Source organism: Panthera leo, chromosome A1, assembly GCF_018350215.1.
Source record: "Panthera leo isolate Ple1 chromosome A1, P.leo_Ple1_pat1.1, whole genome shotgun sequence".
Taxonomy (NCBI): Eukaryota; Metazoa; Chordata; class Mammalia; order Carnivora; family Felidae; genus Panthera; species Panthera leo.
The window spans coordinates 114,659,498-114,672,604 of record NC_056679.1 but is presented as its reverse complement, the minus strand read 5'-3'; the positions used below and the strand labels follow the sequence as shown (position 1 = coordinate 114,672,604).

At 41.6% G+C, this 13,107-nt stretch overlaps 1 protein-coding gene across 1 annotated transcript in view; it reads right to left on the bottom strand.

Moving 5' to 3' along the window:
• Positions 1 to 10,438, bottom strand: part of KDM3B (lysine demethylase 3B) — a 69,285-nt gene extending 58,847 nt beyond the window's left edge. Inside the window, 1 exon segment of the mRNA XM_042936247.1 lies at positions 10,156 to 10,438. Coding sequence (XP_042792181.1) covers positions 10,156 to 10,356 — 201 coding nt within the window. The 5' untranslated portion in view covers positions 10,357 to 10,438.
• Between the last annotated feature and the right edge of the window lie 2,669 nt (positions 10,439 to 13,107).

Below are 13,107 nucleotides of genomic sequence, written 5' to 3'. Positions count from 1 at the left end.
ACCAAAGAAATTCTTTAATAAAATCAATTAAGTTCTCCTAAGTTTGATAACATCAGATACTAACTAGTAACCTGAGTAATATAAGCTTTCATGTTTATTGTGTTAATATCAGCTTGAGTTCTGGTTCTGCCTAAGGCTACTCTTACTATAATTAATAAAGTTATTCATTCAGTCATGCTCACCAAAAATAGAACATCTCTTATGTATATATAGAGCATTTACTGACCAAGAATATCAAGGTGAATAATGGTAGCAATTGGCAGGAGGGACTCACACCCCAAAAGAGTCAACACAGAGGTATAAAAATGATTACAGAGCTGTGTAATAAGGGCAATAACAAACATGTTATGTTAGGCTAGAAAACATATCTGCCTTGAGAAACTAGAATGGTTTCACAGAAGGGATAGTAGTATACAAGCTGGGTCTAAAAGGACAAGTTGCCTTCTGGCAGAGAAAGACTTTCTGGCAGGTGCAAAGGAAGAGAAACATAAAAACTGATTGAGTGTTCCAGGCAGCAGTGGCAGCTGTTAGTAAGTAAGCTGTAAGGGCTCTGATTGGCATGTTAATGCATGATGCACTGAAACCTGGTGGCAAAGGTATCATATTTGGCCAGCAGAGTGGTTTTTTTGTTGATTTGTTTTTAATGTGCATTGAACATCTGTAGGCAGTATCTGCACTCTCCAGTTGCCAACCCACTATATTCTCTAGTCTGTCATCTAGCTGTTTTCATACACCTGGTACCTTGGACACAAGTGGGTTTATGTTCCCTGATATAGGCCTTGAGGGAGCCACTGATAGTTTTAAATAGGGAGGGGGAAGACATGGTACAATGTTTTATAAAGATAATATCATCTGGGGGAAAACTTCTCAATGCTCAATTTAAATAGAAAATCAAAATAGAAATTACAAAGTATTTTATAATTAGATGAATGGCAAAACACTTTATTCATACTATAGAAAAATATCGAGAAGTTTTAAAAAATGAGATACATCTAGAAGACTACCATGGAAAGATCTCCAAGATGTGTTGTATGCAAAAGAAGCTGGTTGCAGATTTTAGGGTGTGTATGTGAGAGAATAGCAGGATTGGGACAGAGGGGATAATAGCATTTTTGCCTTAATCAGTAAATGCTTTTTTAAAAACAAAACAAAATCTATATTCATATAATGCTTAAATAATTAACACTTTTTAAAAAGGAAAGAATTAACTTTGGTAGCAGGGTGGAAGATTAATTACAGAGAGAAGAAACTGGAGGCAGGGGGACCAATTACAAAGTCATGATAATCCAGTAAAAAGATGAAAAAGGCTTAATCCAAAAAGATATGAATGGAAAACAAAGTGTATTTGAGAAACTACAGAGATAAAAATAACAGATGATGATGGCTGAGAGTAAGAGAAATGGAAGATTAACTCAACTCCCGAAGTCCCTAAGTTTTCCAATTTTACTACCTACATACATACCATTAAAAAAGGCACAAGCCCAAAATGGAGTCACTTGTGCTAAGCGCAAGTCATCAAACCACAACTTAACTTCTCCTAGGAAGGGAATCTTAAACCAGTAAATCTGGAATTACCTGGTCAGCACTAGAGAGGTAATCTGCCTGATGGACCCCTGCTCTCCCCCAAAGGAAGGTAACCTTGTCTGAAACAATCAGCTCTTTGCTAGAATAACCACCTTGTGCCACCTCCTTCTGCCTATTAAAGTCTTTCATTTTGCACAGCTCTCTGGAGCTCCTTTCTATCAGCTCGAAGGGATGCTGTTGATTCAGGCATTGTTGAATAAAGCCAAGAAGATCTGTAAAATTTACCAGCTGAATTTTATTTTTTAAATGATTCTAAACAAAATGTAAAGTCTATTAAAAATGATTTTACAGGTGTGCCTGAGTGGCTCAGTAGGTTGAGCGTCCAACCTAAGGTCATGATCTCACGGTCCATGAGTTTCAGCCCCCATCAGGCTCTGTGCTGACAGCTCAGACAGAGCCTGGAGCCTGATTCAGATTCTGTGTCTCCCTCTCTCTGCCCCTCCCCCACCCATGCTCTGTCTCTTTCTCTCTCTGTGAAAAATAAACTTAAAAAAATTTTTTTTAAAGAAATTATTTTACAAAACTGTGGGATATCTTGACAGCCAAGATGGGGAATGATGCACGTCTAGAAGATGGCTGTTTTCAAATATAAAACAATTTTTTTCTATATGGTTCATCTGATCAAGAGATAGCTTTCTTTTTTTTCTCAAGAGATAGCTTTCTAACAATTAACCTCATCAACCCCCACCCCAATTTCTAACATCTGCAATATATGAAATGTTAAGTACTTGAGTATCATAAGGATAGCCTAAAAAAAACCTCAAGCATACAAATATATAGTGTTTTTAGGGGCTCTAGCATCATAAAGAACTGAATTTGCATCTCAACTTCCTTATTTCTTAGCTGTGTAGCCCAGGGCAAGACACTTTAGCCTCTTTGAGCCTCATTTCCTTTGCCTATAAATAGGGACAGTAAGTACCTCAAAGGATTGTCTAAGGATTAAATGAAATGAAAGCATAAAATGTCTAGCAGATTTGGGGCTCCTGAAAAACATGCACTCCTTAAGAAACTCACACTACTGGTCAGATTATAAATTGGTATGATTTAAAAACAAGAAAACATATTATCAAGAATCTTAAATATGTGCATACTCTGGGTCTTCATAATAACCACTCCTAGCAATAATTCTAGGAAATAACCTTAAACAGAGGGAAGGCTTTATTCACAAAAATGCTCACACAGCATTATTGATAAAGTCTAAAATCTTAAACAATTTCAATATTCAATGAAAGAGGAACAGTTAAATAATTTATCCAGAATAAAAATTATAAAATTTTTCTTAAAGAGCTTTTATTGTTTTCCTTTCACTTACGAGAGCAATACATGTTACCTGTGGAAAATAAAGCCCCAAGAAAATTAAAATTACCCATATACAAAAGTTTTCAGTAATACAGGAAAAGTGCTACATTAAGTAAAATAGCAAAACACAAAACTGAAAATACAGTACGAATTCAACTTCTGACAATTCTAAAAAGAGATTAGATGAATATGTATCAAAATATGTATCAAAATATGAACAGCTGTTTCTAATTGGTTGTGAATACAGGGATGACTTTTAAAATTATTATCAAATTAATTTCATTTTGTATTACAGGCATGCATTACCACAAAACCACAAAAATAAAACATCTAAAGCTTCTAATGTGACAAGTCAGGTGGACAATGGGCCTTGGATTGGGGTCTCCAATAAGATTCCAATAATCTCAAGACAAAAAAATTAGTAGTGAGTCCATATCCATAAAAATATATAAACAGGGGCGCTTGGGTGGCTCAGTAGGTTAAGTGTCCAACTTCGGCTCAGGTCATAATCTCGCGATTTGTGAGTTCAAGCCCTGCGTCGGGTTCTGTGAGGATAGCTCAGAGACTGGAGCCTGCTTCGGATTCTATGCTCCTCCTCTCTCTGCCCCTCCCATGCTCATGCTCATGCTCTGTCTCTCAATAATAAATAAACGTTAAAAAAATAAATAAAAAATATATATATATAAACAGGAAAAAGTTAAAGATCAATTATAAACACCTTAAAACAGGAGGCCACAGAGCAGAAATTCCGTAAGAAATCAGAAATGAAAGTTAACAATCTAATACTGGCTTCTACATAGTCTACTTAAAAAAAAAAAATTAAGTTTATTTTGAGAGAGAGAGAGAGCACAAGCAGGGGAGGGTCAGAGAGAAGTAGACAGAATCCCAAGCAGGCTCTGCAACATCAGTGCAGAGCCTGATACGGGGCAAACCCATGATTCATGAGATCATGACCTAAGCCAACATCAAGAGTCGGATGCTTAACCGACTGTGCCACCCAGGTGCCCCTAGTCTACTTTTTAAGATATGGTAGTCAGAAAAGGCCTCTTAAAAATACTAACAGAAAAATTCACATTCTGTTCTTGATGGAACTTACATTTAGTAGAGGAAATAAGCTATATATCTTGTTATATATCTATAAGAAGAAAAATGTGATTAATATTCCAAAAGAGGTATATCACAAAGTGCTACAACAGCAAAGAAAAAAAATAACATGTTGGGGATTCAGAAAGGCTTTATAGAGGTGGTAGAACCTGGAATGGACAAACTTTCTCTTTATAGGATTTTGATGGTTAATATTAAAAGCAAAGAGGAAAGGGGAACCAAAGCAATAAAAGCCAAAAAATACTAAGAAAGTGGAGGATCACTGAATCAGGGCTGCTTGCTATAAACATCCTTTTGGCAACACCCAATTTCCCTCATAAGATTCTTTGCACACCAAGGGTCCTTCGTATCTATAATTTGGTCTCGTGAGTAGACCAGGAAGAGGCTCTGTGCAGATCTCTGGATAGGTGTATCTCCTACTGTAAATTAATAACCTTATATGCGAATTTACAAATCAGTCTCCAGAGAGTGTGGTTAGTGAGAATCAGTTCCCCAGAGCCTGATTACCCCTAAACACACACACACACACACACACACACACACACACACACAAGTGGAGATTTTACCCTTGCAAAACTGAGAGAGGTCATATATATGAGTCACTACTTGAACATCAGGTAGGTTTTATCCACCTACAGAACAAGGGTAAAAGACACTTTGGCAGTCGGGATAGTGGGGTCGGGAGGGCTTAAAAACCACCAACCTGTCAAAGGCAGTGGAAAAACTGAGAAGCAGCAACAGGTGTCAGTCCCGCAGGCCTTGTGGAAGCAAACCCTACAGGAATCAACTCCAGCTGTTGAGAAAATCACTAACAACAGAAAAGGCCACGTAACTTACCCACCATTTACAGTTATTCACCCACCATTTACAAGAAGGGAAGTGGGGCAAGTGAATCAACCATAACAAGTCGGAGATAAAAAGTAGGCAAGCGAGTACTAAAGGAGGGACTGAGCCCCTGGCAGGTGGGGAATTAGTGAAGCAACTCTTAGAAATAAATGGTAATTAAGAGGAAATATTTGTGCACTAAAGGGAGAGGATGCTGGATGGACAAAATGGCCAGAGTATGTGATCACTGGTGGACATACTGCACAGCTCTAAACTCAACAGAATGCAAATTAAGATAGAACTACTAACAATTATACACACACAATAAGACAAACTTTTTTTTTTAAATGAATTATATGAAGCACTTGAGTGCCTGAAAAACTCAAGGATGGCTTAATGTTCAAAAATAGACCTCCTGCTCTAAGAGAATTAAGATGAAAAACATTAGAGGGGCTCACACTTAAACACTACATATTCTTTTGTATAATCTCACTTTTATTTACAGTTCTGTAAACAGTACACTGATCCACAAAACATATTCTATTTATTTTAATAAACAGTGTATCATGTACCAGGCAGATTTTTATTAAACTCCTGGAATTATAAGTAAAGGACACTTAAGGATAATCATTAACTCCCATTTCAATTAGGGCTGAGTTCTACGTTTGTGTGAACATAGGTGGAGATTGTGCCCTGGAAACAGAGTACTGTCCTAGACCTGATTATAATCATTATCTAGGAACAAAGTAGAGAGGTATTTTAAAGTCCACCTAACCTGAGACAAGGAAGAAAGGTTGGAGGACGTAAAAAAATAAGGCAGATACAGATAAGTTTTCATTCCTCTTGGAAGACTCCCAGATAGAAGAAACATGGTACTAGCCTGGACACTGCTACAATTATTACATTATCTGGAATCAAAGGAAAGGAGTACTTTAGAGTCCGCCTTTCTGCCAGATAAAGATGAAAGATTAAGGGATAAAAACAATAAAGCAGATATGCTTCTCCTCTTGCAAATTCTGGATAGCTGCGATAGCTAAGGTACACATTCAAAACAAATCATTGGCTACTAAAAGAATAATTTAATTCTAACAAACAGCAAGAAAAGGATAGTTTATTTAATAAAACTGGTGCTACCACAACTGATTACTCAGTAGGAAGCAAGTTAGATCCCCCACCGCACATGCCACTTACAAAAATATTCCAGGCAGACCAAAGATCTAAAGGTAAAAATACAGAAACATTAAATAACATTTACATAGATTCAAGGGCAAGGAGCTATCCCCAAGCAAGTAAAGAAACCATTAAGAAAAGTGTAAGAAATTTAATGATGTAAACATCTTGTTTTTCTGTATGGCAAAACAACTCATAAAGTTCAAAGACAAACGAGAGAAAATAATTGTAACACACCTGAGGGATAAAGGGGTTAATATCCTTAAAATGCACAGAACTTGTACAGAGTGAAAAGACTCCTATTTTTTTTTAAATGGACAAAAGATAGGTATATAACTCATTAAAAATATAAAAGGCCAATAAAGATAGAAAAAGACCAGTAGTCATGAAACTGCTAGGTATTATTTTTCACCCATCAGATTGCCAAAAAAGACAGACTGATGACACGAGTGATGGGAAAGGTGGAAACCAGCATTGCATGTATGCACTGCTGGTGGGCATGAGAAATGCTATCATCTTACTGGAAAACTACCTGGTATTATCTAATACAACCGAAGATTCATGTACTTCCTAGAATTCCTAACCCACTCCTAGGTGTCTAAACTAAAGAAACAAAACCATGATTACACAAGATATGTGTACAAGTTTATTAAGCACAGCATTATTTGTAGTGCCAAAAATATAACTAACTGGAACATCCAGGATAAGGAGGAATGATTAAACAAATGATGGTACATCCGTTCTATGAAATATCATGTAGTTATCTAAAAGGATGAGTAAGATTTATAGGTATTGATGTCCATGGTATAATGGTAAATGGAAAAAAGGGGAGGGGTGCCTGGCTGGCTCAGTCCATAGAGCATGCAACTCTTGATCCTGGGGTTCTAAGTTTGAGCCCCATACTGGGTAAAGAGATGACTTAAAAACAAAATCTTAAAAAAAAAAAAAAAAGTCCTTACAAAAAAGGGGGGGAGGGGAAGGCTGCAGTATGATACTATTCACTAATAAAAGCAACCTTTTGTATACAGATGAATGTTTTTATATTTTTTGTACCAGTATTAAGAAAGATAATGGGGTGCCTGGCTGGCTCAGTCAACAGAGCATGTGACCCTTGCTTGGTCTCAGGGTTGTGAGTTCAACCCCCAAGCTGGGCTTTTTTACTTAAAAAAATTAAAAAAGACAAGCAAAGCCTTTTTTTTGCAAAGTGGAAGCCTGTGAAAGATACTGTTGGCTTTTCCTGTGTATTCTTTTGGTTATTAGACATTTCGCAAAATAGAAGTTTTGCCTTTTAATAAAAAAAAGGAAAACCCATGTTTGTTTTTTTTTTGTTTTTTTTTGGTTTTTTTTTGGTCTGTGTGTTTAACTACCACACCTACATATATGAAGGTCCCAAGGTCTCTGCAACTTATCCGGACCAGTAATGATTGGGAACACAAAGAGGACAGTTAGAAGAATCAGAAATAAATGCATAGAAACCCATTAAACTAATCTTGCAGCAACACATTTTTTTTTTTTTCAACATAACAGGACAGGCCTATTTTGAAATACAAATAAAGCTACTACTCCATGGGGGGGGGGGTAGTGGTAAAAAGCTGTTGTCCTATTACATCTAAAATTCTCAGTACTTATTTGTCAGCATAGCTTTGAAGATGAAAATGCCCTCTAGCAAACCTTTACCAACCAAACTCCCAATCAACAGGATCCTGACTTTTCTATTTTCATATTTCATCTTAAGGAAGTACATGGCTTTGGTATTGTTTTCCAGAAAAGGGTTCATTAAAAGGGGCAGGACTACATTTTTAAAGATTTCAGGATCAAATAATATTTAGAAAGAGACCATTAATGGAGCCTAAAACTGAAAAGTGTTTTCAATCACTTCAAAAACTCATTCATCCAACCCTCAATTACTCATCCTTAACAGGGGGCGCCCTGCTATGCAATGCTCAAAACCAAGCATGCCTGAAAACATCTTAAACTAACTGAATGAAAATCTGCCCAATCACAGGCCAGCTGCTTGAAAACTCCACCCGTGAGTACAGGAAGAACACTTTTGATTGGAAGACGGTTGTGTTTACTACGGTGTGTGGTGCAAATTGGAAAGGCCCACATGTCTAGGGTCCAAAGGAAATCTCTTTAATGAAAAAGAAAAACAAATGTCCAGTTCTCATCCTAGGCTAGTCATTGTCATTAACAGAACCTCAACATAGCTACTGTAATTCTTGAGCAATTTCGCAAACTGGTGAAAAATTCTAAAGGCTGTGAGTTTTGTTGTGGTAGTTTTCTCACCTATGTCCCTTAATATACATACAAGCTTAAGTTTATTCTCAAAACTAAATCTGCCTTTGCTTCTGTATGCACACAGCTCCATGAGACCCCAACACACTTCTAATGTACCCTTAACTTTAATTTCCAAGAATCACTGCAACTTTTTACTTGGTTTGGGAAACCACTTCATGAGCCCAGTGGTAAAATTATTCAGTATTTAGCTTAGTAGGTGTCCAGCATTTCAGTGAGCTTCAAAAACCTCTGTCCTTAGGGAGCTCAGCAAACAACAAAGTGAATGGGTAGCCATTTCAGGTGCAGAGCTCATTAGCAATTCATCTGATGGAGGAAACAACTAGAATATAAAATTCTAACTGAAAAGCTAGGGCAGACTAGGCCTTAGGTCGAAGTATGCATATAATAGTGGATCCTAATTATGTTTTTCATTTATGGGAGTAAATTTTTGGATCTGAGATAGACACCTCTCCCCCATCCCAACCTAGAAAGCAATCTTTTAAAGAAAGCACAGAGTATTTTACAACCAAATCCCCTCCTTAAGCATCACCCTCATCCCTTTATATTCCTGGTAGCTTTTTATAAATTCGCCCCACTGAAGCCACATAAATGCCCAAACAGCCTTTTCTTATTTAGCATGGAGAAAGATCAAAGAATGTGAACTCAAGTAGCAGAAGGAAAGGCTAAGCCAGCCGCAAGCTAAACAACCCATAAAGCCTGCATATCAGAGGAAAAGAAAAAAAAAAAAGAAAAAAAAAAAGCCTAACACCACTAATCAATAGGTAGAAAAATGAGTATCAGAAGCCTACAATATTAACATCAAATCTCAGGAAATCATTCCCACTTACAGCAAATAAAATATCTGCAGAAGCAAGTTCATCACGAAAATTTACCTTCTGTCTATTACATTCCAAAAGAATCTCCCTATTTTCATAGTCTTAACAGAGAAGCTAGGGCTGCTATCAGAATGAGGAACTAAAGAGGCTTGCCAAAGCTCAAAGACAATATTGTGCCGCCACATTAACAAAAATAACACAAGGTCCCAAATGCTAGTTAAGTTCTATTTTACTGAATAACTTCAATCACGAAATACACCAAGGCCAAGTATTCAAAAACGCCCAAGCTCCAACACAAAGTTTCAAAACAAAACCTCTCCCAGGGTTGAGGGAGTAGCCGAGCTGGGAGCAAAAAAGCACCACCTAGCAGCCCCATTCCGCTCCTAAGACAGATCTCAAACTTATCAAAAACAGCCACAACCGCAGCTCCTGTCACCCAGAAGCTCAAAGAGAAAGGGAGCCTGAAGAGTCCTGAGAGCTGGCCTTTCTGGAGACCGCCAGGCCAAGCCCGGCTCAGACAAGGAGGAAGTAACTGCCTGATAAAAAAGCCCCGAGCAGCTCCAACTGCAGCCTCTGTGCCTCCCACAATTGCCCACATTCCCGCCCCACTCGGGGCTCCCGGGAGGAAGGGAACAGGGTGCAGATTTCCAGGGAGGCTGCGAACTACAGGTCCGCGTCTTTCAGGGAGCAGCGACAGCACCAGCCGAACTCTGAGGGGCCCAGGAGCCCAGGGTTCGGGAGCCTGCTCGCAAGGCGTGTTTTGGGGGTGTGGGGGGGACGCTGAGAAAGGGGTCGCTGAGGAGGCGGGGCCTGTCGGGTGGAGGCAGCAGCTCTTGGCGCCCTGGCTGCCCCCCGGGGGAAACCGGGGCGCGCACCCCGACGCGGAAGCCATGCCGGCCAGAGCTCGGGGTGCCGAGGAGCCGGTGGGGGGCGCTGAGGAGATCTGGGGGCGAGGAACTGGGTCACCCCCACCCCACCGCCCCCTCACAAAGGCCCCCGGGGAGGCCGCCCGCAGGCCCCGCAGCCCCGGCCTCAAGTGCCTGCCTCGGCCGCCACTCACCGCTAGGTCCTGGGGCACCGCCCCGCTCATAGCCCGCACTGTGCCGGCCCGCCAGGCCCGAGTGCGCAGCGCAGGCCCCGGATCTCCACCCGCCGCCGCCGCCGCCGCCGCCGCGGGGACCGAGGCCGAGGACGAGGCCGCGGTATCCGCGAACAGAAGCAGCAGCCGCTTGCCCACCGGGGAGGCCGCCGCGTCCGCCATCGCCAGGGCCGGCCAGACCCGCGCTCCCACCCGCCGCCTCCCACCACCTCTGCCGCTGAGCGCCCGATCCGCCCGCAAGGCCTCCCTCCGCACCACCCGCGGCCGCGGCTCCCCCCACCCCCCCCCCAACAGCCACCACCAACCACCGGCGCCGCGCAGCGCCCCCCGTGGCCGGGAGCGGAGCCGCAGCCCGGGCCCCGCACAGCGCCCCCCGCGCTCTGGAGCGGGACGGCAGCTCCGGGCCCCTCGCAGCGCTCCGCCCCAACCTCCCCCGGGCCTGCAGTGCCCCCTGCGGCAGGGAGGGGAATTGCAGTTTAGGCGGGGGTAGGGAAGTGGGCGGGCCCTTCAGTCTTCCTTGGTACCATCCTGGTCCCAACCTTCCTTCTGGGGGGTCCCATATGTGAGAAGGCTGTAGCTTACCCGCCTCGGACACCCAAGACTTTTACTGGGGTAGGGGGCTTGAGGGGCAAGGTACCTAGAGGTAGCGTTTTGAGCTCAGCAGTTAGCACCGCAATAACTATTCATTTCCTATCCTGAAAATATGCCCTATCAGTCCTGTCATTATCTTTTAGAAAACTCTCCCCACTGGTCCCTGGGACACATTGTCTTCTCACTGGCCCATAACATGGTACCATCCTATTCTATACTACTAGTACTTCATAGGTTCCTTTCCATTGACCAATGTGTTACATCCACTGGATGTTGTACTACCACTCTTTACACTGGGTGAAGGCCAATGTGTTTCCAACATCTTGGTATTTTTACTTAAACCAATGGAACTTCTTCCCTTTCCAAGTCTGCCAATGTTATTCAGTACAGGTGTTTCTCAATTCAACTTTTAGGGGAATTGGAAAGAGATCAGCAATAAAGAGATTCTCTTTGGCTCAACAACACTTCATCTTACCATGGAAGTAGTGGCGTTGGGGGCCAAAAAAAAAAAAAAACAACCCCAACCACTCCTATCTCAATTCATTTAATACAGGTGTGGGAGATTGATAGTTCCTGTTAGAAAAGGGATTGTAGAGAAGGGGAGATACCGAATTTTTTGCCTAGATTGTCATTCACACCAGGCACTGGGAAACCTCAATCATTAAAACATGAACATTGGTGGGGTACCTGGGTGGCTCAGCCTGTTAAGCATTCGACTTTGGCTCAGGTCATGATCTCACAGCTGGTGAGTTTGAGCCCTGCGTCAGGCTCTGACTGACAGCTTGAAGCCTGGAGCCTGCTTCGGATTCTGTCTTCCTCTCTTTCTCTGCCCCTCCCCCGCTTGCACACACTCTCAAATACACACACTCAAAAATAAACATTAAAAAAATCCATTAACATTGGTAATATCAGAGACTAGCACGGGTTCTATAGCTTTATAGATGCAGACTGAGTACATATGGAAGTAGATACAAACCAGAAATCATGGATTGTTACCCTCAAAGCGGCCATTTCTTTCAATGATCTGCTCTACAGACAGAAAGAGCAGTAGCTGGTTCTAAGACTTAAGTGCTTACCCAGTTATCTCCTGACTATATCTTTTCTTTACCCTAGACATACTTTCCTTGCAAAGGTTGGGGTCTGCACTGGGGATCGGGGAGCAACTACTGACTTTTCTAAAAGTACAAAACCACTAGAGGAAGTCATTCTAGAACTAACCTTGTGGAACGCCAAGGAAACATTTCCTTGGACTTTTTCTCTTCCTATTCCTTAGAACCTCCACCTCCCATAAGCCAACCTGAGTCCTGAATCAGAATGCTTTCCTGGGCCAAAAGACACCTCTTAAAGCACATGGCCCACAAATTGTAGTTGGTAATAGAACCAGGGTGAATCCCTAAGACCTACCTACTTTGCAGGATTCCTACCAAAATTCACTGTTGAGACTTTCTCCCATAAGGAGCTCTAATTACAGCCCCAGTGTCTAAAGCTGGATTCTCACAGCACCGGAGACAGAAATATGCCTAAGCTCAGGGATGGGAAGGCAAAGATGAGAAATTCATTCAACAAACATAGTAGGCACTTTTCATGTGCTATTAACTTTTCAACATGCCGGGGACACAACACTGAACAGACCCCTTGTGTTCTCATGGAGTTCTTCCTTATACTAATAGGACTTCAGGAAGAGAAAATGAAATCACACTTCGCTTCACAGAAAATAAACAGAAAAATCTAACAACAACAACAAATGAACAGGAAAGAAAAAAAAGTCATTTGAGATGCTCAAACTTGACCCTTGCTCAAACGGTAGGTGAAATGAAACAGCAGCAGTGTTAAGTAAGGAAAAAACTTGTAATACTGAGACTTCTTTAACCACATGCCAAAGCCCCACCCTCCTCAAAGCCTCTTCTTGGTTTCTGAGGCAGGTGACAACCCTCACTATTTATGGAGTGTATTTTCATCCCCTCAAAGGTTCCTGCTCCAGGTTATCAAGCCAATCCTGTCCTCTTGCACACTTCATTGGTATTCAATGATGAGTGCCACAAATCTGAAGCAGGAAACTGGGACGGAGGCTAAGCAACTTGACTCTTCTTGCTGCCTGGCAAGTCAGCACCACAACTGGTAAAGAAAGGCTACTCCTTAGGGACAGAGGCTCCTGCCTGGATCTCTAAGCAACTACATTTTACCCAAACTGCAAGAATGCTAACACAGGGAAAAGGGTGGAATAGAAATGTCTAAAGAGAGTGAGCCACACACCTTCCCTGAGCACATGAACATCCCAAACTAAATCATTATGGAAAATACCAACTTCTGGGGCAAAAGAGA